At 33.7% G+C, this 24437-nt stretch overlaps 1 protein-coding gene across 1 annotated transcript in view; it reads left to right on the top strand.

Annotated features, from left to right (window-relative positions):
* The window catches only part of Dscam1 (Down syndrome cell adhesion molecule 1), a 78858-nt gene that overhangs the window by 8036 nt on the left and 46385 nt on the right, over positions 1–24437 (top strand). Inside the window, 4 exon segments of the mRNA XM_018461525.1 lie at positions 1770–1954; positions 3498–3636; positions 4857–5018; positions 17445–17594. Of these exon segments, the coding sequence (XP_018317027.1) occupies positions 1770–1954; positions 3498–3636; positions 4857–5018; positions 17445–17594 (636 nt within the window).

Below are 24437 nucleotides of genomic sequence, written 5' to 3'. Positions count from 1 at the left end.
GTAGATACATAATGACTACATTCAGTAGAGAAAACTAATCAGTTAGAGCTTAGTGACTCTTTAATATGATTGGTTCTTGCCTTTAGTTCTTCACTGGATCTAAGTGTAGGAACCAATTATATTGAAGAATCACTAAGCGCTAACTGATTAGTTTTCTCTGCTGAACGCAGCCATTGTATCGAAAAAGAATTGTACGGAAACTGTTTGTGATTCTTTTGTTTCTTATGAAGTATGGAACGTGCAACTCATGTATTTGCAATAAATTTACAGTCAATGGCACTTAAGTTGCTATATCGATGGCTATAATTTGTTGCTACCGATGATACCGCCACAGCCGAAGAGCGCAACTCGTCACGACGGAAAAGGAATCACGCATTGTCGTCTCCCTTATGGTCACGTAACGTTGATCGCATATTATTCAATAACAGACTTGACAACCTGTTGTTTGCTGCAATTGGCAACGCGCCAATTGAATGTGGGTGTCGCATATCCTGGTTGAAACGAATGATAAGCGAAACCCGAAGACACGAGACAAAACGTCTCGTCGCTCGTGACACTTTAAATTAATTGGCTTCGTGCTAATGTTCCCATAAGCTATTAAGCGTCCCTTACATTTCGTTTTGTCCATGAAACATTTCTTTTTCGCAATGAAAACTCTGTTGCAGTTTTCTTTGTATTAAATTATTATGCTTACAAAGAAATCGCTTTAATCCTTACAAAGAAGTCGTGACTTGTCGCTTACAATTTCAAAAAATTATTCTTGAAAAATTAGTCATTCGTCTTGAAAAGATACATTTTAACCCTTACTAAACATGATAGTTTTTGGTAACTTTGTATACGATGGGTCTATCGTGAATTAATTTTTGTCACTTTTTACAAGTATATATAAATTATTGAATAAATTTTTACATATACTTTGAGACATCTTTAGAAAATACGTGAAACAGTAAAGTTGCATATTTATAAAAAATTGTATATAAATGTTATAACTAATTATAAGCAAAATGAAAATACACTTTTTCATATAAAAATGCAAAACACTGAAACAAAAATGTTTAAAGAAAAAATATGTTTCAATATCTTAAAGTTATCATTTCAATCTACAAAAGGAAAAACACTTTAAATATCGGCTGTCTAAAAAATTTAGTTATTGAGTAACTCAAAAATGACTTTTTACATTGCCTAAATGGATATAAATTAAACGTTTATTGCATTTATATATATATATATATTTTAAATAATGCATTTTATCATTGATATTGTACAAGATATTGTATTACAAAAAGTTACAACTAATTAGAAAAAAAATTTTTGTTTAAATATTTTTATTTAAATATTTTTTAATTCAATATTTATTATATTTTTTAAATATTATTTGTAATATTTAACAAAAATTATTTCATTTCCAATTTTTTTTAATAGTTCGTGAAATTTTTGCAATGTAAATGAGAATTAAGAAGAAAACAAAGTTTTTAGCTGCAAAAAAGTTATCTACTACACTTGATGGGTCTTTCGTGTCCTAAGGTGAATTTCCGAAATGTTCTGGTTGGAGGGTACACAGGAATGGGAGTTGACAACACACAAAATTTGTTCGCTGGATACCAAAACTTTTTTTAAGAAAAGAGTATAGATCATTATTTAGCTGTTTCTAATATTTCAAAGAAAAGAAGTGAGAACATGAACGATCCAAATTGCATATTTTCGAAATAAGTTAAATAATATAAGCGCTTGTGTGCACGATCATAAAAACTTTTGCATTCTGCTTGCAGTTATCTCTGCCGAAGATGCATCTATGGGACCGGTGTTTGTCAAGGAACCTCCAAACCGAATTGATTTCTCAAATGGAACTGGAGCCGTTGTCGAATGTCAGGCAAGAGGAAACCCACAACCAGATATCATCTGGGTTCGTTCTGATGGAAATACTGCTGTAGGAGACGTTCCTGGATTAAGACAGGTATTGTGTCAAGTTTTAATTCCTTTTCGCATTTAAAATGTCACAATTAAATAAGTATTGAAACCGATCGAGAGAAATTCATGATTTTTTAGAGGTTTTATCAAACTATTTTTAAAAAAATGCGCGCGCATATAGCATCTGTTTTTCTATTCTATTAGTGTTAGCAAAATGAATATTCTTAATTAAAAAACGTAGGAGAAGTCGCCTGTATTGCACCCCTTAACATTTAAACAATATTGTTACAAAAGTACTGAAAGGATCAAAATTTGTTTAAAATAAGATTTAAAAAAAGTAGCTTTTAATATGATTTGGAGACCGCGTCATTAAATTGTACCATTGGATTCCTAAACCGTATTTCTAATAAACAATCATTAGTTTTTACAAAAAAGGATCTAAATTTTTTTAAAATTTAACAAATAATATCTATGAATAATTTTTAGTAAGTTATCTTAAAAAGACTCAAACATACTTTTTTTTTACAAACATACTTTTTTTTTTACAAACATACTTTTTTTTTACAAACATACTTTTTTTATACCAATATCAAAATATAGTAATTACAAAAATATTATTCAATGACTCAATCTTAACATGTTGTTTTATCTTAAATATAGGTATAATATAAACACTAGAGAGTGACAAATTATTTAATTACTCAATTTTAGTACGTTTTTTATCTTAAATGTAGGTACAATATAAAGACCAGCAACAAGTACGATTTACAACTTTCTCTACACGGAGAGAATTTTTTTTTTAATTTACCCTGAAAATATGGTAGTTGTGATACAATACAATATTTTAAATATTTTTTTACATGCACTTCAGTAAAATTAATCAAACTTATTTTATATTTTATTATAGTTTTATTGATGAATATGAGAGAAATTTACTTTTCGAAATGTCCCAGGATTGCCATATTTTCAGAATAAATTCTAAGACAAAAATTCTCTCCGTGTATTTTTATAAATTTGCTAATAACAATATAACTTACAAATATTTTGTTAATTTGCTATTCTTGAAAAGAGTTTACATATCAATTGTAACCCTGTAGTACACCATAATTCAATTACTCATCTTGCACCTGGTAACATCTCTCTTAGTAAATTATATTTAGATCAGACACTGAACAAAATTAATTTTAAATACCACTTGTAAACGGATGGCTCGAAGGCAAAACAAAAATGAAAGTAGTAACATCTGTGTCGACACTTTTAAGAAAAAATGTTTCGTTTAGAAAATACAATGGTGGTACGATTTAATCGTCGGTATAACTTAGTCAACTCCCCACCCTATAAAATTGAACAAAAGTTTTTTCTTTCACGTGTAGGACGATGAATTATTCGTCTAAATAGCTGCCGATTACTAGCTGTTCCAGTATCAAATATCTATCTGCAATATGTGAATGAAATTATTAAACGCCCATGCCATCCCACATTCATTCACGTGATCGTGAAGGACGCTTTAATTATTTCCAAGCTTGCTGCGTGTGTTATATTGTGTATTAATTTAGTTTCTACATTCTATAGTTATTGGTCTTTCGTAGGTTATGCCGAACGGAAATTTGGTGTTCCCTCCTTTCCGTGCTGAAGATTATCGTCAGGAAGTTCACGCTCAGATCTACACCTGTTTAGCACGTTCCCCTGCAGGTTCGGTACACAGTCGTGATGTCAACGTGAGAGCCGGTAAGTGTCAATCTTTACATTTATCCATTAGTCATTTATTATTTAGCCATCTATAGTATCTTATATAGGATGTTCAAAAAATAAAGAGCGCCTTCAAATTTAAATTTAAGTAAATTCGAATTTGAGATCGATTTCTGATAGAAATTCAGCTTTCTTTGCATTTAATATCAAAATAAATTTATGTATTAGTTATTAAAATACAATTAAAATTGTAAAGAAGAAAGGAAATAATTTGAATTTTTAACATTTATTTCAGTTTGACAAAAAAATATTCAAATTATAGGTCAATAATTGCAGGAATATTCTGTATAACAAAATAAAAATTATTTTTAAGTTAAAATTCTTATTAGACAATTTATTGTAACATTTTAATATAATCTTAAGTGTCTTCTTACTTAAAAATTTTGAATTAATTTTGCGAATAAGTAATACATTTAAAATTAAAATTATATTTTTAGATAGAATTTTTGTAATAAGATGGCTAAATGTTGGAAAATATAAAAATTATTTTTTTCAGCAAAAAAGCACGCTTTTTCGTGCTTACTATTTCTTCTACATTATATTTGAGGTCCTTTGAAAAAACTCCAATTCGTAAGAGATCGGTGTCAATCAGATGATATCAGTAATTCGATGCTAGATATTGCCCTTTAAATACATTACAATCTGCCGCCGCCGTTTATGCGAAAAATACATTCGATTCCTCCAGTCTCAATCTGTTTGCAAGTAATTAGGAAATTGCTCTTTGCATGATCGATGTAATCCAATTTTAAGTGATGTCATCGCACTGTTCGTGCGAAACTAAGAACGCTTCTGAATCACATATAGTGATGTCATTAAATCTGACGTCACTGTGCTTTATCGACCGCAATACAGTTTCCAGTTGCATTCTTATCTTTTACCGGTTAAATATAATTCATTTTTTACAGATTTCTAAAAAGAATTTTCTAGATAAACAAAGTAATAATAAGTAACGATAATTATTAAAAAATATCAATATTATTAATTGTTAAAAATATTACATATAATTTCAAATATAGTGACAAATATTTTATAAATATTAGTATATTAATAATAGAAATTCAATTTTTAAGAAAAAAGTATATATATTATATTTTAAATATATATTTACATAAAAATATTTATATTTTCTTGGAGCTGTTGAGGCTGGAGCAAAATAATTCCCGACGTACTATGAATGTCATTTATATACGAAATTATAGTGGTGGCGCAGTATTACGACACCGACGTCAATAAAGAATACGCGATCCGTGGGAACAGTGCCATTTTGAAATGTGTCGTTCCTTCTTTCGTCGCCGATTTCGTCAAAGTCCTATCCTGGCATACGGATCAGGGAGAGGAATTCGTGCCTGGCGATGATTTTGGTATAAACAGAATTAGGATTTATGATTAGTGTATTAACCGATCTCCTTAACTCTTTGCGAGCAGAAAATTTTGTCGCATCTTTGATCCGTATCAATATAAAATTAAAAATTGTGGATTTTCTAATTATTTAAAAGAAATCTAAAGTTTTGTAAAAACCAAATTCACATTTGACCTAGCCATTCATAAATGCATTTTAAAAAAAGATAAAAGATGAATTTTCCAATTCAGTTATGCCCCCTCACATAGGGACAATTAAGAGATAATGTCATTATTGTCCGGTCCATATATTCCAGTTCGAGGACACAAATGCGTCGTGCCGTTCGGCTGAGTGACTGACACCATCCGTGCGACTCGGTCGCTTCTCGTATATTGATCTCAATTGCTACGGTAGCAAAATGCAAATCAATTTGGGACGTTGCAACGCGAAAGTATATGGGTCGTTCACTTTCCACGGCTAGCACATGTGTATATACATATATATATATATGTATACATACATACATATATATATTTATATACATGCATCGTCACATTCATCTCGTTAACGTTATATCCAATACGATATATCTAATGTGTTAACTGAAACGATCGGATATTTGACCATTGTCAGCTATCTCTCTCATTTTTCTATTAAACCCAGAGTATTCACTTCTGACGCGCCGTCTATGTATTTTAAATCCGTCAGTTCGTTTATTAATATTTATTTTTAGTCTGTTCCCTTTTTCCTGTTCTAAAAATTAATAATAACAACGCTAATTGATCGTAATAACAATAGAAATAATAACGAGAATTTTTATAATATTTTAAATTAATTTTTGTCTATAACATTAATGTCTCATTATTGCATTACTTATCTAATATTTCATAAAAACACAAAAGCAGTCAGTACGTTAATTACGTAATAATTGTCCTCGTAATTACAATTAAATGTAATTTCATAAGAGCGACAGAAATTTTTATAGTTTTGTTTAAACCTTTTTTTAGAATGTTGTATCGCGACGTATTCAATATATATACATATGCATATATGTATGCATGTAAAATCAATCGATCGTATACTATCATTATAGACTGGCGACATAAGATACGACAATAATTCTGCTCGCGGAGTAATGGCGAAATATATCGCCCAAAGCTGCTGTCAACGTCGTCGACATTTCATTCGGTTTTCCAAAATTAATTTATATTTGAAAAAAAAACTTTTATGAATTCTTCTATGAATGTATATCTCGTACTGCGTGTAAAGATAATATGTCAAAGAGTCAAGCAACTTGAAGCGATTACAAAATACGATATTCTGTTAAATGTATTTCCAATGGTGAAAATAAAACCGACACGAGTGGACGTCATCGTTATACTCAGTAGACAAATCGGGGTTGCATAGATTATTTTGATCATTTATTGCAGTGGTACATCAGTATTATCAGTCCGAGGTCAACAATGAATATGTAATACGCGGCAACGCAGCCATTCTCAAGTGCAGTATACCGAGCTTCGTTGCAGAATTCGTTCAGGTTATTGGTTGGCAGGACGATCAGGGGAATTCTTTTGATCCGGATCAGGATAATGGTATAGTCTGAAACTTTTAAGAAATTCGGGAAGTCGGAACCCGCGTGGGCAGCGAATGATGAACTGGTCAACGTCGTCGATGCCGCGTTCGAGAAACGCGATATAATTTTTTTCATGATCATATATCATGTATCGCAAAACTCACTGATATTTCATTCAAATTAATTGAAGAATAACTAATCTAAAAATATAACTTTTTCAAACGTATATCGAACTTGCTAATTTGTATTTAAAATAATGATTAGGACACGAGTGCAGAAACGTTTGATTTTATTATATTTAAGATTGCGTAATTGATGCAATTTCTCGAGTAAATCGAATCCGCACAAAGCTCTCTCTCCTCTCTCTCTTCTACCTACTATCTAAGAACCAGTTTCCGTAATTACATAGTGGAGCATAGAATCAAATTGCATAATGCTAGCTGCTGAAGTGCAACTCTAATGTTGTAATCTCTTTGATCGTAATCACTTAATTTTCTCCAAAGAAATGTGTTTCGTTTCCAAGGAATAATTAGGTAAACATGCGTAACAAAGCATTGTTTACAGCGATGTGTACGTCATGATAATTAAAGAAATGTTATGCAGCGTTCTGAACCGAGAAAAATGTTTCTCCTCGATTAGGCACGCAATGTAACGCGATGTTGGAAAGCACGCGATGTTTGATGTATAGCCACACAATGCGCTATTATAATACGCCATTACCTTTTGCAGTCGTGACTCAGTATTATGAGGCGGAAGTTGTATCGGAATACGTGATACGCGGAAATGCGGCTATTTTAAAATGCACTATACCGAGCTTTGTCGCCGAATTTGTGTCGGTCGAATCGTGGGTGGGAAGCGATGGTTCGACCTTCAGACCGTCTACTGACTACGGTATGATACACGTACATACGTGTTTTTATTCCAGCGCACTTTTCTCTTATTATTCCTTCTAGAGCAGAATCCTGAGGGGGATGATACGCTGGAAAGATATTTATTTCCTCCTATTTCTATGTCTCCTTCATTCATCTAACTGAAGAAAATTGATACCACTTATAACGAATCTTCTTGAGGCTTCTACGGGTGCTTTCTGCATGAAGGTTATCCGTTTCGCGGGTTTTCTCCGTGTCCAAATCCATTCTTGGAATGCCAACGTTTCGTGAACCTTGCAGTCCACTTCATCAGGGCGAGGAGCAGCCTGATACTGGGCTGTTCCTCTAGACCGTTCCTTTTTATATCACTTTAAATTATTCTTAAAAAAGGAACGGTCTAGAGGAACAGCCCAGTATCAGGCTGCTCCTCGCCCTGATGAAGTGGACTGCAAGGTTCCCCGCAAAACCCGCGAAACGGATAACCTTCATACTTATAACGAATATTTATTTAGTTTGAAATTTTCTTTACTGAGATAAGATTATTTTTCTAGATCTAAAAATATAATCTAATCTATGCGAAGAGAACTTCTAATAGTTGCAAAATAAATATTCCGCTGAATGCAACTATTGCTAAAGCTGATATGTATATGAAGTGGAGAACTTATGCGATTGTTAAATTGTTGAAGAAGAGAAAGAAGAAATGATTTTAAGAAATTTTTATTATGATCACGATGTATAATCTTCTTCGATAAAAAGAAATATTTATTACGATATAGATTTTGTTGATGTTTTTATCAAATTTTTACAGGTTTTTATAAAAATGCATTTATGCGAGACTGAATAAATTATTTTAATCGACGCGCAATCATATTTTTGAGATAAAAATTTATTTATAATACATATATGTATATGTATTAGGCTAATATATAATATTTGAGCGTAATTGGTGCTTATTTAGTTAATAAATTATTCTATTTACTTTTTGAAGCAATTATCATCATACCTGTAATATATTCTGAATATTTATTCTAATTATATATATATTATTTGTATATACATATATCTATCATATTAGATCATTTTGGTGTCTTGATTAACTTAATTATAATAAGTGCAAGCGGTGTACAATTTGTATGATGATCGCTGATGAGCACGTCGGCCAATATATACGACGAGTACGCAGAGCGAGGAAATTCTCTTTCCGGTTGTATCACCCCTGTCTCTCCCTGCTACTCAGACACCCTGTCCCCTCGCCCAACTTTGTCAAAGTTCAAAGTGGCACGTGGTAACGATTCGTTTCCGCCGGCCACGCGGTCTGATCTGACAGCAGCTGAACGGCGGCGGCAGCACATACATATATACGTGAGAGTTAATGAACCATCCGGTGGCTCTCACGCCGCGAATTACGATAGGTCTAAGAAAATAAGCCGACACCGTGTCTACGAACGCGAGCGTAGCTAAGTTCGAGAAGTTCCGTAAGGAAAGTTCTTGAATTTTCGTTTCAGCATGTAATGTCAGAGTCCAGTAAGAGTAAGCATATTTTGACAATATAAGATAATGTGCGAGAGTGCGAGAGGATAAAAGCGACACTTTCTTGGAACTTGATTTGCGACTGCGTTACATATGGCTTGTTTCGCACTATTTTCGATATACAAAAATATTCATGGAGCATCGTGGTACAGAAAGTATCAAATTATAGTTTCAATTGCTTTTTATTTTAATAAAAATATTGTTCTTTATTCTTGATTTATTTTTCTAAAAAGCTTGAACTTTCTTGTTTATAAACGTCTAATTTCTTTTTTGCAATTTACTTGCGAAAAATTTTTCATCTACAGATAATATGAAAGATTAAAAGCAATGAACATATTCCGTTCCATATATAATGGGGGCTATTTTTAAACACAACGACCTTCCTTATTGATTAAATTGAATATTATTTTAATATGTATCCCCCACTATATAGTCGTTACTCAGCCTTACAATCCGGAGATCTTGACCGAATACGTTATAAGGGGAAACAGCGCGATATTAAAATGCAGCATTCCCAGTTACATCGCAGAATTTGTTACTGTCGAGGCATGGATTCGCGAAGATGGCGAAGTCTATCTACCGACGGATCTTATGGTCGCACAGGGTACAATACAAATCTCATTGGGCGGTTCTTAATTATTTTAAGCATCCCACTGAAAATTTGTATATGGATTAGAATGTTTATTGTTTATTCTAATAGAAAAGTGTACCTATAAAATAAGTAACTCAAGAATTTAGTAGGACTCTGGAATTTGCAGTGACTTAACTTGTTTTTTGATTAAAAAATAATGTATAAATTAAAAATATTGATATACTTTTTTAGATTCCTAATAAAATCAGCTAGCCATTACAATTGTATTGAATTTTACTTGAATTTTTTACTTTGCAACCTAATTCTATATATACATATACAATTCGCTGTGGAAAATATTTGTCGCTTATTTATGTTTACTAACATTGTTAACCAACGTAATGCATTAGTATTTTTTTTCTCTTACGAGCCTGTTACTCAAGACGTATTTTATTTTCCGTCGATCCGCCTATTTAACTCTTTGAAGCATACATTTTTATAAGAAGTACACAAAAGGAGTTTGACGTGCACAATAAGATATTTCTTGTTAAAGAATGACAAAAAATATTTTAAATTTCTATTTGATCGATTGATTTGTTTCATATAAAGTAATCTAAATTAATCGTATAAATTTCATCGTTATATAACTAATAATTAAATTTTCAAATTTCTTCAAAGAAACGATTTATTTCTCACCGTGTCTCAGAGAGTTATATTAACACATTGCCGGCAGTGGTTTCGCAGTTCTACGTTACCGAGGCCGAGAACGAATACGTGATCCGAGCTAACAGCGCGATCATGAAATGCAAAATACCGAGCTTCGTTTCCGAGTTCGTCCAGGTGGATCAGTGGGTGGCCGACGACGGGACGATTTACACGCCCGGTCATCAGGAATACGGTATGATGCCGATCGATGCCGACGTAATGTGTGTCGTCGTCCGTGGGGCAGCTTCTTCTCTATTCTTTTATTTCTCCGTTATTTTCATTTCCCACCCTCAAACGAGCTCTTGCACTTTCTTCTCATTCATTTCCAGGCAATCCGGCAACTGTTGGTTGCAATTCGCAGCTCGTGACAAGTTTCAACTTTTACTTTCGAATCTGCTATAATCTAGTGCACTTGTGCACAGTCGCATTCGGAAGTGTATTTAAAATTCCTATTTGCTCACCATTACATTTCAGAGTATGACGTCAGAAGTGAGAAATACATAATAAAAATCTTGCAAAATTTTGCAAAGTTCTTGCAAAATATGGAAATATGTTCCAATAAAATAACACAATTGATACTGACTTGCAAAATACACCGAAAACTTTTTTTGCATGTTGTTAATTATTATTAAATAACCATGTATCTGGAAATAAATTATGCATGTTGTTAATTATTATTAAATAACCATGTATCTGGAAATAAATTATGCATAACCAAAAACGAAATAAATTCACAGCTATGATAATCTATCAAAATAATAATATATAGAAATGAATATGATTTAATTTTTTCTTGAAACAAGAAGATAATTTCGATATATGTTGTAAATCTGTCCTATTGATTGTAAATGTTTTATTGAAAAATATTTCTATTTAAATATAATTTGCAAGAATTATTTATTATATGTTTTCTCGGTTTTGACGTTTGATAATCCGAGATAGTAGTAATGAGTAAATCAGAGTGTTAAGTTACTAAATAAACATCTAAAAGGTGGATATGAAGACGATAATAATTTGAATGGCGAAAAATACGATGGCTGTGCAAAATTTTGATTGTCTTTCGGTGCGGTTCGAGTAGCGTTCATCAAAACGAAACAAAATTTGATATGATATACCACGATTAGCTTTGAGAAATCTCGCGTTGCAGTGGTCCAGCAATTCTACGAGACGAGGGTCATCGACGAGTTTGTCTTACGCGGAAATGCCGCAACCCTGAAATGCCTCGTGCCCAGCTTTGTGGCGGATTTTGTAGATGTGATTGAATGGCAGGATGAGGATGGTTCCACTTATACCGCGAATAGCCAACAAGAAAAGGGTACTTATATTGATTGCACGAAATCAATATTAACAAAATGGTGGAAATAATTATAAATTTTTTGTCACATATATTATTTATAGATCCTAATTATATTATAGCAATGCAATTTTATTTTTTCTATAGATAACTTTTTTTTATTTCTTTATATCTCTTTTAGTTCTTTTTCTGTGTCCTTAAAATTTCTTATAACATATCCATCTTTCAAAGATCTTGCAATTAAATTAGAATGTACTTGTCTCAGATGAGTAGAGACGGTTTATTTATGTAATGTACCTGTGTGTGTATGTCTTGCACATATTAGCGTCGGTAGAATTCTCGTATAATGGAAAGAAAGGTTGGTGGTCGATGGAATGGAACGCAGGTTCTATCCCGAAAAGTTTACCTTTTCGATTCGGCGATCGACAAAGGTGAATAGAGGCAGAGCAGGCAGTCGGCAGTGGTCTTGTTCGGCGTGATCTTCGGATTAGGATAAGCCGGATTAATCGGGTCGAGAAGCGAATTAACGCCTGCGCGCGACCAAGTGATTTGATCCACTTTTAGTAAAGAGAGAAGATCGTTGAAGGATTATTCCTTCGTACACTTAAAAGGCAACGTAATCGAATTTACTTTACGGCTGCGCTAGCCAGTGCTTAAAGACATTACATGTAATATGTAATATTAATTAATGAGGCGAAGTTATACTAATGTGTTAAATTTCACCATATTCTCGAGAAATCATAATTTCATTTCTGTATCTAATTTTTGATTATGGAAACAGGGATATTTCCTGAAGCATTTTGCATATTTCAAAAGCATATAGTAGATAATTCATTTATTAATGAATTCGTGAGATAAGAGTAATTAAGACGATAAATCTTATTCGCATAAGTGGTATCAAATTCGGTTTGTGATTATGAAATAATATTGAGAGATAAATGTTGTGTATATACAAATATGAATTAAATACTATTTATTACTATAAATATGCCGCATATTGATCTTCTTCAATACAATGTACACGAACAAATTTCTATGTGAAATTAAGAGACGGAGTGCCGGATTTGTGCTAATTTGCAATTAGATTAAGTCGGATTAACTGGATCAATGTCCACGTGCACCGGACGTTGCTGGATTCGATAGTAGCACGATCGGAGGCTGGCTGTAGCAGCCAGCCAGTTTGCAGACAGCCAGACTCATTGGAATTTTAATCGGCGTGATCAAAGCGCACCGGCGACACTCGGCAGCCTAGAACAAACGCCAAACTCTTGTTTTTTCTCGCTTCATTTGCAGTGGTCGCCCAGTACTTTGAGGTTCAGGTTTACGATCAGTTCGCGATACGCGGCAACGCGGCTATTTTCAAGTGTCAAGTTCCCTCGTTCGTGGCCGACCACGTGGACGTGGTGGGATGGATCGATTCCAACGGCGGCAGCTACGTCGCCGACGCACAATCATATGGTAGTAAAAACTGAAGGGATGCAGTATGCACGCTGCTCACTGTGTATTGTGTTCCCCTTTATGAACTAGCAGATCGTAACTTTTGTTTCAATAGGGCGCAGATCACCGATCACCGGACGTGAGAACTGGTCGATCGACCGAGTTATTCAATATCTTGCATGCGCTTTCTACAATTTTCTCTTTTCCTTTTAATGATACCACGTATCATGTTTGTTTGGTTTAAGTGTGTGAAGTGTATAAGGCGCATGTAATATGATTAGATATCTTCCATATCGTTGCGATGCGCATCGATGTGCCACTTGTTTATTGAACGTATATAACGAATCGTAATGTTGTACATCGATCGCGTCTATTTCAAGACCGGTTGCGCGACCAGTTCTCTTTGACAGGAACATATTCTTCAGTTGCCATAGAGTAGAGTTTATTTTAATTCACAAAGAAAAGAGACGCGACGTTGACGTGAATAGAATTCCTGATTGTGATAGGCTCGTCTCACCGAGAGGAATTTATCGAGTCATTGAAAGCTGATGATTACGTTATGTACAAGTTTGAAAATAATGTTTGAATCGTTTGTTGAGTATCTGTTTTTATATAAATTCTAAAAGTTTATTATATGTTCAATTTTTATTATACAATAAAACTGAAGCATTTTTTTTTATTAAGTAAGGACGTATTACACGTATTTTTCAACAAAATGAAAAAATTATAAAAAAATTACAGATTTTTCTATATTGTATTTTAAATTAGTACAAAAAGGCGGCGGATTTAGAATCTGAAAAAATTATTTCGTCAAAAGGAGTAGATACGTTTTTAAAAAATAATTAAAATAAAATGAGAAAATGTTCACTTAAACTGTAACATTGTATTGTTAAATATAAATATTGATCTTATTGAATTGTTTTATATACATATATAACATTTATTTCTTTACGGAAAGTATAAATTTTCCATTCTAATCACTTTTTGCAGGAACTGGATATCTAATATATACTGTTAAAGCTGACTTATCCATGAAAATATTCTTAAAATTTTTGTAGTACGAGTTCTGCAATAATACCGAATGTATTCAAAGTGATTCGTCAAAGCTTATAATACATTTTTTCGATGACTATCTTCGAGCCAATACAAATATAGTATACAATATTTTCTTCTTTTCTTAGTATGAAATAACATAAATACTCACTTTAAATTAATAAAATTAACTCTTATTACTACCAATAATGAAACTTTTCTTCTTTCTTCACGGCTTATAAATTCTATTAAGATTTACTTGGAAATTACGTAATAAACTGCGTTTGTGTAATAAGCAGACAAACGAGATAGTTGAATAAGCTTATACATAAATACACAATTAAGTATTTTATTTATCATTTGTAACGCCTCATATATCATAACAAAATTAATTCATAATGAAATTAATGACGTAATTTCTATTATTATTTTTTACGTACAAATCGACGAAATCGTCAATTGTACGAAATAGATACGTACGTCGTAATCAATTGACGAATGATCGACACGTCCTGTCAGGTGGTAGATGTGCGCCTTATGGTAAAACCGGAAATCGGTGTCTGGTTGCAGTTGTCGGGCAGCGGTATGCAGTGAACGTGATGGACGAACACGTCCTTCGGGGGAACGCCGCAATTATCAAGTGTCACATACCGAGCTTCGTCGCCGAATTCGTCGAGGTTGACTCTTGGATCGAAGACGAGACCACTGATATATATCCTAGCGCCGATTACGGTACATACAGGGCGCAACATTTCATGTCATCTTCACTCTGCTCGAATATCGCGTGAATCTTCCATTTCTATGATACTTGCGATCCATCAAATTGGCGTATCATCTGGAAACTTATTACAAAAATAAACGCATAGAACGCAATAGGAATTATGTTCTATTTTTGTGTGTGTGTGTATATTATTCCATTGTCGAAGTTGTATGATTCGTGAGATAACATCTGTGCAGATTTTAGAATCAGTTTAGAAGCAGATTCTTCGACTAGTTTTTCTTATGATTTTTCATTTTTTTCTTTCTTTCCGATATATCTTGTATTTTGGTTAAAAAAACCTAATGCATTTTCTTTGCATTATTTGTTCTGAAAGAGCGATGCATTTCAAGCGTTCGGTAAATGTAGAATTACAGTGGTCGGCAAGCCATTAGTGTGCAGCAATGAGATCAAGGATTCTCTCATGACTGACGTCGTCTGACCATCGTTCGGTAATGATACTCCGTTTGACGATCGCTTTTGCATTCGAGCAAAAATTATCCTCGGCTCGACCGTGACAAATAAATAGTAATTAAAAACGTGCTGGTTTCAATCACGAGATCCCTAACTCGATACGTGCACAGTGACAATGGTTTTACACAAATTTTGACACAGGGAGGAAAAAAGAGAACGGCAGGAAAAGGGAATAAACTATTTCGCCAATACAAATTTATAGTTGTGCGAAATAACAAAACTACCAATCCAGGTCGTTTAAATCGTTCCATCGGCCTCCGCTCTATCGACCAAGTTCGAACCGATATCACCCGTGCGAAATACAAGATATACGTGTTCTCTTGTTTTGATGCCCCTCGTTTCAAAAATACCGTGTAATGTGGGATTTTACGTGGAAATTTGTACGACGTTGACTGCCGCTGCTCGCGCTGTTCCAGACCTCTCTTCCCCCTTTCCACCGATTTTTTTTCCGGTCGTTCGATTCGGCCCATCCGTCTCTTCTCACCTGTACCCTCCTCTCTGTGTGGTAGTAGCTAAATGGCTGTGGATAGCTTGTGTGTGTGTGTGTGTGTGATCGCATGAAACTAGTTCGCTTATCCAGGAAGTCTCGTTTGTCGATGAGATTTGGCCGCAAAAGCGATCAGATTTGTTAGAGGCGTTGGAGTTTCGCCTACAATGGAGATTAACTTTATGCATGCAAAATGGATTAACAGCAATTCGTTAGATCTCGTTTATTAAGATAATCTGTATCAAGTGATATTATATTTGCTAGAATCAATTTCGGAAATTTAATGATAAAGTCTTTACAAAATAATTTATTTATCTTGTATGTTTATAGTATTAATAAATACTGTAGATTTCGTACTTAAGATATCTTTTGTTCTCTTTACGGTTATTGTAATAGAAAAATATATAGATTTCCTGGATATTTCAACGAGCAAGAGGAATATTACGCATACATTTACATTCGTAAAGAGATAAAGATGTGATTTCGCATATAATATCTTTCTCATGAATCTGTAAGTGGACGCGAGATTCTCTTGCTGTTGTTTGACGAACGTGCTTTGATTCCATAAAGAATTCGCCGAATTGTCGAAGCGGGAAATTGAAGGGTCCGTGTTCATTCAGCGTTCGGCGAATTCGTATACTGCATGTAGACACAATACATTAAGTAAGAGCATTGTGCTTGAAGTATGGTACACAGAAAGAACAATTTTGCTGGAGCATATAAAAATTTAGTTAGATGTAAAAATAACTTTTTTATCTTATTAAAATAATTATGTAGGATGCTCAAGCATAATAAGCAAAACGTTTTGACATTCTAGCAACTATATATCTTGAGCGTCCTACATAAATATTTTAATGGTCCAATAAAATTATTTTAGCCTAGTAAATACTAAGAGTAACATCGACATTATAATTTCATACTCAACAATGTAAATGTAATATAACACGTATGTTACATATAACAGTTACATCGTTGAGTATGAAATTATAACATTGATATAATTTCTTATATTAACTGAAAAAATTACACTGAAAAAAATGCATGTAATTTTACATGAAAATTACATGTTCATGATTAGAAAATTGCCTAAATATGATTGGAAATTTACAATTTCAAGTAATTTTCCAAGCATATGCATGTAATTTTCATGTAAAATTACATGCATTTTTTTCAGTGTATTTTTTAATTATATATATTAATTATATATATATTATTATTATATATATTTTAATTATATATATTATTTTTTAGTTATATTACTGTCAGTTAATGTTTACTAGGTAGATCTGAAAATAATCTTTTCGGCTTATCAAAATAATTATATAGGACGCTCAAATGTTATGAGCAAAACATTTTGACATTCTAGCAAATCTTGGACGTTCTATATAATTATTTTGATGATCCAATAAAATTATTTTTAGATTAGTATCTAGCTGAATTTTTAGATACTTCAACGAAGCTATTCTTTCTGTGTAATATTATATCACTGTCATTCGAGCATCGTGCAATTAAGTCGGGATAATCGATTTCCTCTTGATATTAATAACATATGTGTGTTTGTAATTAATGGTGGTGATGTGTTCATAACTAATCAATTTAATAATATCGTATGACATCAAATAATAATAAAACGATAATTAGTCGATCGATTATCCCGACAAGTTACGTAAGGAGGACTAATGCTCAATAACTAACGTGTGCAACTTTGAACGGGTTTAGATGGAAAATATTTGGTGTTGCCATCCGGAGAGCTGCACATCAGGGACGTCGGACCCGAAGACGGATATAAGACTTACCAATGCCGCACGAAGCACAGGCTCACTGGTGAAACTAGGCTATCCGCAACGAAGGGACGTCTCGTCATTACTGGTGAGTGAAAACGCAGAAATGTCTCGTTCCTTTTGTACGGAAATTACGATTCTGATTCAGCATCACTCTCTTTGACAAATGTTTCTCGATCATCCTTCGATATAAGCGGAGGAGTACAGCTTCACTAATCAACATTCTGTATCTGTTTTTCTGAAAGAAATCAGAATCGTATTCTAATTTCGAACCTGGATGCCACAATTCACATTTTTTACTTTGTGGATCAATATAAGTATAGTTATTTGTGGCAATTAATTTATATAAACACGCATATTACGATTATGGAAGTTAATTAATTATAAAACCGTTGTTGCGTAATATATATAATTTGTTTATCTAAAAGCTTGTACCAATTGTTAATTATAAATTAATCCGATTAATATAAATATGGATTTAATGTTATAACAGATATAAAATATTTTCCCTTTTTCTTTCTTTTTAAATATCAATTTATAGGTACATCTCTTTCAATTTAACATAAATTTTGAAACGTAAATTTTTGAATGCCGTTATTATTAGCTACTTATTTCTCTTATTCTGAGGTGTCTGGGTTCGAAATTATTATCCAAAAGATTATTGATTTTCCAAAAATAAATATACACGAAACTAATATTTTAAGTAATTAGTGTAATCTTTCAAATTAATTTTTAAATTACTATTATTGTTGTGCAAGACATTGAATTTCTTAGGAAAATCAGTTGTCTTTTTGGGTATATTGTCACGTTCTACGAATGTGCAATCGTTTGCGCCAACGAGCTTGATCGATGATTTCATGTTTGGTTCCTTCGAAAACGCGAAGGACTGTTAGGAGAAATCATTCGATATTTTTATATCACGAACTTTACCTTCGAATTTATTATCTTAGAAAAACCGAAATACATGTTCGGCATTTAGCGCGGTCAAGCTCGAGGGTGAACCTGAATGCTGGGACAGGGTACCCCTGCGGGCACGCGCCACCGCCCGCCCAAAACTCGACTCTTGATATGATCGATTTCGAGAGGAAATGTCCAAAGACAAATGAATGATAAAAAAAGAAACAAATGACTTGTGCGAAATTCTTTTGAAATGCTTTGCGGCGCGCCTTCCGCGATCTCCGGGCTCTGTCCTTCGCTCTCGCGTGGTAAGTTTACGGAACATGTTCTTTCAGCCGAGAACTTCACTGTGTGGATGCTGCACATAGCTTTATAGATGTAGTACTCAACGCAGCTGAGCTTCGTTTTGTGCTGTAAATTAAGCGGAATCGATCGTATAATTAGGCGGCGTCGTCTTTGTTTGCTCTTGCAGTAAATGAGCAGGAACATTGGAGCCGTTAAGTGCGACAATGATATTAGCCATAATTTTCCTATTTTGAAAAGAATTCTTTTCAATCATGTTCTATCTTGTTAATTTTTATGAAAAACTGAAATTTTATATCAAGCTGAAACGCATTAAATTGTTAGACTTTTGTTTTCTATTCTTTTTAATTCTTAACTTGTATTACTACTTCATTCAATGACTTATCGCGTAATGCAGGTAGTCCAGAGTTAAGAAATCCTCTTAGACATACTGCGACGAATTCACCGTATCACAATGCGACATTGAGCGCGAAACCACTTTCGCTTCGCCATCGCTTTCATTTCACGTAGCCGTTGAGTATTTACACTGATCGGCAGGATGACACCGATAAACGAATTGCTTTGTTCGTATGAGCGGTGCAATAGCGTAGGCAAAGCTGTCGAGCCACGTCGACGCGATGCAATAATCTAGGGGCTACTATAACTAGAGCAAGACGCAATATAGCCATAATGACAATGATTAGCGACACGAGCAGGGGGCTTGACAAGTATACGGCTCTACTGGCTTTTCGTTACGCAGAACCTGTGGGCAGTGTACGACCAAAGTTTCCTACGATGGACAACATAAATGGACTTTCTGTGGGCTTGGAAGGCAATATACCGCTTCTGTGCCCTGCCCAAGGATTTCCAGTACCGTCTCATAGGTACGATACTCTTGATCAGAGCAGAGATTAACTCTCGATTGGAAACTAAAGGAACATATAAAGTAGCTGGCAGTATGGTTTAATAATAATGATAGTTTCCTTTATCTGTTAAATTATAACGGACAATAATTTATAAAATGACAGGAAATAAAATTTCAGAGCATAAAAACTTGTACCAATATTGCTATAATGTTACAATGTTACTGCAATATTACTGAAACGTTGCAAATGTTATTGCAATATTGTTGGAACGTGTGATCTGTGTTGTATGAGATTGTAAAAGTAATTAATAAAGATGGAAGTAACAGGCGTGCGAATTATTACCCATGCAATACAGATCATTTCAGCAATATTATAGCAATATTGCAACGTTCCAGCATTAATGTAGTATCATTGGAAATGTTACAGCAATGTTTCGGCAAGCATCTATGCTGTAGGATAATTTTATTTGTTCAGAAACGATGAAATTATATGGTGAGGAAAAGATAGTCTATTTTTTGTTAGCTAAAATTTAAATATACTTATTTAGATTTCAATTTGACAGTCTTTTATCGCTATTTAAAATCAGATGTTTTATTATTTATAACGTATGGAAATCAACTTGAAAATTATCTTAGAGAAATAACAGAATTTTTGTAACAAACGCGAATCTCAACTTTTATCAGACAATACCAATAACCTTTATTGTTACGCCATTATTTAACAAATCATTGTATCGTGTATGTGTATGTGTGCACAGGGGTTCCCCGTTCCTTCTCATTGATCTAGTTAAAGCATTTAGTGTCATCATTCTTGAAGGTACTCGCGTAAATTCATATACGATCACGACGTTGAGTCAATTTATCGTTTATTTTTCCGCAAGGACGATTCTTGATTCGCATCAAAATTACAAGCGAGTTGAAAGAATGAGAAAAAACAAAAATGACGTGCATTTTAGAACCAGTGGGCAGCGTGCGCCCAAAAATTCCGTCGACGGACGACGTGCGCGGTTTCCGGACTCTCGTCGGAAACTCCCTTGCCTTGATGTGCCCGGCACAGGGGTTCCCCGTTCCCCTGTACAGGTAGAAACCACAACATCGCCACTACGAGCGAACGCGAATCCTTCGGGATGACCGTTCGTCGCGGGCACGCAAGTCTCCAATTATAAACGATATGATCAGAGCCGATTGGCAGTGTGAGACCCAAGTTCCCAACGATCGACGACTCCAGGAGTTTTCGCACGACAAAGGATGGCTCGGTCACGTTGCTGTGCCCTGCTCAGGGATTCCCTGTCCCCTTGTACAAGTAAGTCGTACTAGGCGAAGTCGTATGTATTTTTCTTTCTTTCTCTTTTCGTCTTGGGTTTCATAACCTATCGCAGAGCCTGTGGGAAGCGTACGTCCAAAGTTCCCCAGCGTCAGCAATATAAACGGCCTCATCACGTCTACGAACGGAACTTTGCCGCTCCTGTGCCCTGCTCAGGGCTTCCCAGTCCCTTCATATAGGTATATACATTATCGAGTGCCTTGATGTCATTCCGCTCTTAAAGCGAGTCTCACGTTGATTCTTCATTAAGAAATTGCGATTAAATATTTGGTGCCTGCAGTGAAACTGCTGGGTAATTAGCAATGACGGTACACTTGACATTGCGGTGGTCCTCTCATGTCATATAACTAATTTCTTTAGCGTGGTCTCAATTTTATAGATATTAATATACTCTAATGGAAAGTTCTAACGCTGTATTCATCTTCGAGAATTAGAACTTTTTAATGGAAGATCTTGCTTTCTAAGGATTTTCGGGGTCGCTAAATTTTGATGCCAGAATTATAAAGTTACAATTTAAAAAAATAATATGATTATCATAAAACTCGGTTTTAGAAGACTTTTGATATCTCTAAGTTTAAGTGTATGAAAATATTCAAATGTAGTAATGAAAATTTCAAAAGTGTAGTAATCATCTAAACTCTCTTATATAAAGAAGAAGTGTTAGAGGGCTCAAATAGTTGGAAAATTTGTGTTAAATTTAACATTTAACTTTTGTATTAATTTTACAATCTGTATATATTAGAAAGTAACACAAATATGTATAAAAATTAACATAAAAAAATGTAATATCGACGCAATTTGTAAGCAAACTGTGAAAGCATATTTATTCGTAAAATTAATATTTATCATATGTTAAATTAACATATTTTATACGTATTTTATTCATTTATCTTAGAATTTACGTTTTAAAATACATCGTTTTTATGTTATTTCACTTACTCATAAATTGTATTATTTTGATAGTAATGATATTATATTAATTTAACATAATATATTCAATTAAATTACGTTATATTAAATTAATGCTAGGATATGTTAAAAATTCAACACAAAAAATTAACCAGGATTTAAATGGACCGGATTTAAATGAACCAGTTTTAATGCAAATACAAAATGTTTTTTAATATGCATAATCAGAGTTTAAAAGTCAATTTGGAAAGCAATAATATTTGTTTATGTAGCACTGATGAGCTTCAAATAAAACAAAACTGATGTTATGTTTGGAAACTTGATGTTATTTCGTAATTAAAAATTTTCTAAAATCAAGTTTTATGATAATTTAATAATTTTTTGGAAATTCTGTCCCTATATTGAATCCTCCATTTACAACTTTTTATTTTTGATCTCAGATTTGAATGAAGCATTATCAAATTGCTTCACAGAAGGTGAGGCTAAAGTTTCATAATAATAATTGAGCGAGCAGTTTATACAATAAAATAAAAGGTAAGCGACTTCAAATGGCGTCACCGGTTTACAAAGAGTTAAAAATTTCATTTTATGATTCTGTAATTTCATACATTTTAATATTCATTCTTTGTAAGATAAAATTGCGCTATGTTGCGTTTTTATGGTGAAAATTTGCAAGATACAGATTTAGCTCGAGCTTCAGGGGTTCCCCGTCCTCCTGCATATAAACGATATTTCAGCTAGCGGTAATACTGTGTACGTACGATTCAATAATGTTTAGAGCCGGTTGGCAGTGTGAAACCGAAATTCCCGACGATAGATGACATCAGAGGGTTTCGTATGATTAAAGATGGATCCGTCACATTATCGTGTCCCGCTCAAGGGTTCCCTGTCCCTATTCAAAAGTAAGTCGAAATTCACGAAGATGTTTCGTTGTGGTGCATCTCACTGTCATCTTCACTTTTCCTCTTATCCTTTCCAATTATCTTCTTCTCTCCCGGACTGCGACTGGCAGAGCCCGTAGCGAGCGCACGTCCAAAACTTTCGAGTATCGTCAACCTGATTGGATTCGTGACGAGGACCAACGGGAGCTTACCACTTTTTTGCCCTGCGCAAGGATTCCCGGTTCCGTCTTATAGGTAGGATAGATCATTTTTAAATGGTGATTATTTAAATACGATGATGTAAAATTGATACCTGTAGTTTTAGAATTTTTTTTATACAATATGGTAAAGATACCAGTTAGTGGATATAACCCAATTATTGGAAATGACAAAAATTTTAAATATATTATGCTTTCAGTTGTATATATGATTCTAAGTAAATCCGTTGTTTACAAAAATTTAGTAAGACTAATTTATTTAGAGCCGTACATACCATTAAAAGCTTAATATTTAAAATGTTTGTCACTTTGTCCAATAATTGGGTCATATCTACTAATTGGTACATTTACCTTACATTATTATAATAGTAAATTAGAAGAGGAATTTCTTACCAAGATGTTAAAAAAGTATTAAATTTTAACACAGAATTGTATACAATTACCCAATTAAATAATGAATTTCGAGTTGGTTATCATTTTAATGAGTTTAAAGGGTTCCCTGTCCCCTGGCGTATATAAGTGGATGGATACATTGTAACATTGTCAGCGTTTCTGACACGTTTCCTTCCACGCCCGTGGTCTTTTTGTAGAACCCGTGGGGAGTGTACGTCCAAAGTTTCCGACAATGGATAACTCACGCGGATTTATCTCAAACCAGAGAGACTCTTTGACTCTACTCTGCCCTGCTCAAGGATTCCCTGTGCCATCGCATAGGTGGGACAAGGTTATATCACGGCAGATTTAGATTTACAAATAAAAAATACAATTGTGTATCTCTAAGAGTGATAGAAAGAACACGAGCATTCGTATTAAATTCGGTTATTTTCTGAAATTGCAAATATTTTTAAAATACAGAATTAACAAGCTCATTTTTTTCTCACAAGAAACTTTTCTTTATTTTGAATATTTGTTTATTGTTTTAATATTTATTTCGTAATAATACAATTATTAATATGCCCTGTCTCAGCAATTTCAAATAATAATTTTGAAAAAGAAATAAAATTCGATTAGTTTTAATTATCACATTTTCGTTGCAATTGTACAAATATAAATACGTGTTGTACGCTCGTGCTTTCTCTTTCGCTTTCTTGTAGAACCAGTCGCCAGTACAAAACCGAAATTTCCGATGACAGAGAATTCGCGTACGTACACAGTTCACTGCGATCGGCCGCTGACTCTCATGTGTCCGGCACAGGCCTTCCCCGTTCCAGCTTTCAGGTATACAAAGCGTCGATGTTATAAGAAAGCGAGTGCGTACTATAGAGAGACCATATTCCGGTTGGCGCACGACGGCACGGCAATGCGGAATAATGTAGAAAAGACGAAGAAGGAAATTGCGAACGGATAGATGGTGTATGCACGCTCTGCGTGTTCTCACGTATACTCATCTTCTCTTTTAATCTTTCAATGTCTGTTATACGAATCACCATACATCAATTTCCGGTGATCGATTATTATACGTGGAACATTTAAATTTACTTCACAAACATAAAATTTTTCTTTACTAAATTTTATTTAAATGAAATTTTAACTGTATATATATATATATATATAT

This window comes from Mycetomoellerius zeteki, unplaced genomic scaffold, assembly GCF_001594055.1.
Source record: "Mycetomoellerius zeteki isolate Tzet28-1 unplaced genomic scaffold, Tzet1.0 scaffold100, whole genome shotgun sequence".
In the NCBI taxonomy this organism is placed as follows: domain Eukaryota; kingdom Metazoa; phylum Arthropoda; class Insecta; order Hymenoptera; family Formicidae; genus Mycetomoellerius; species Mycetomoellerius zeteki.
This window is presented reverse-complemented; position numbering and strand designations above follow the sequence as displayed.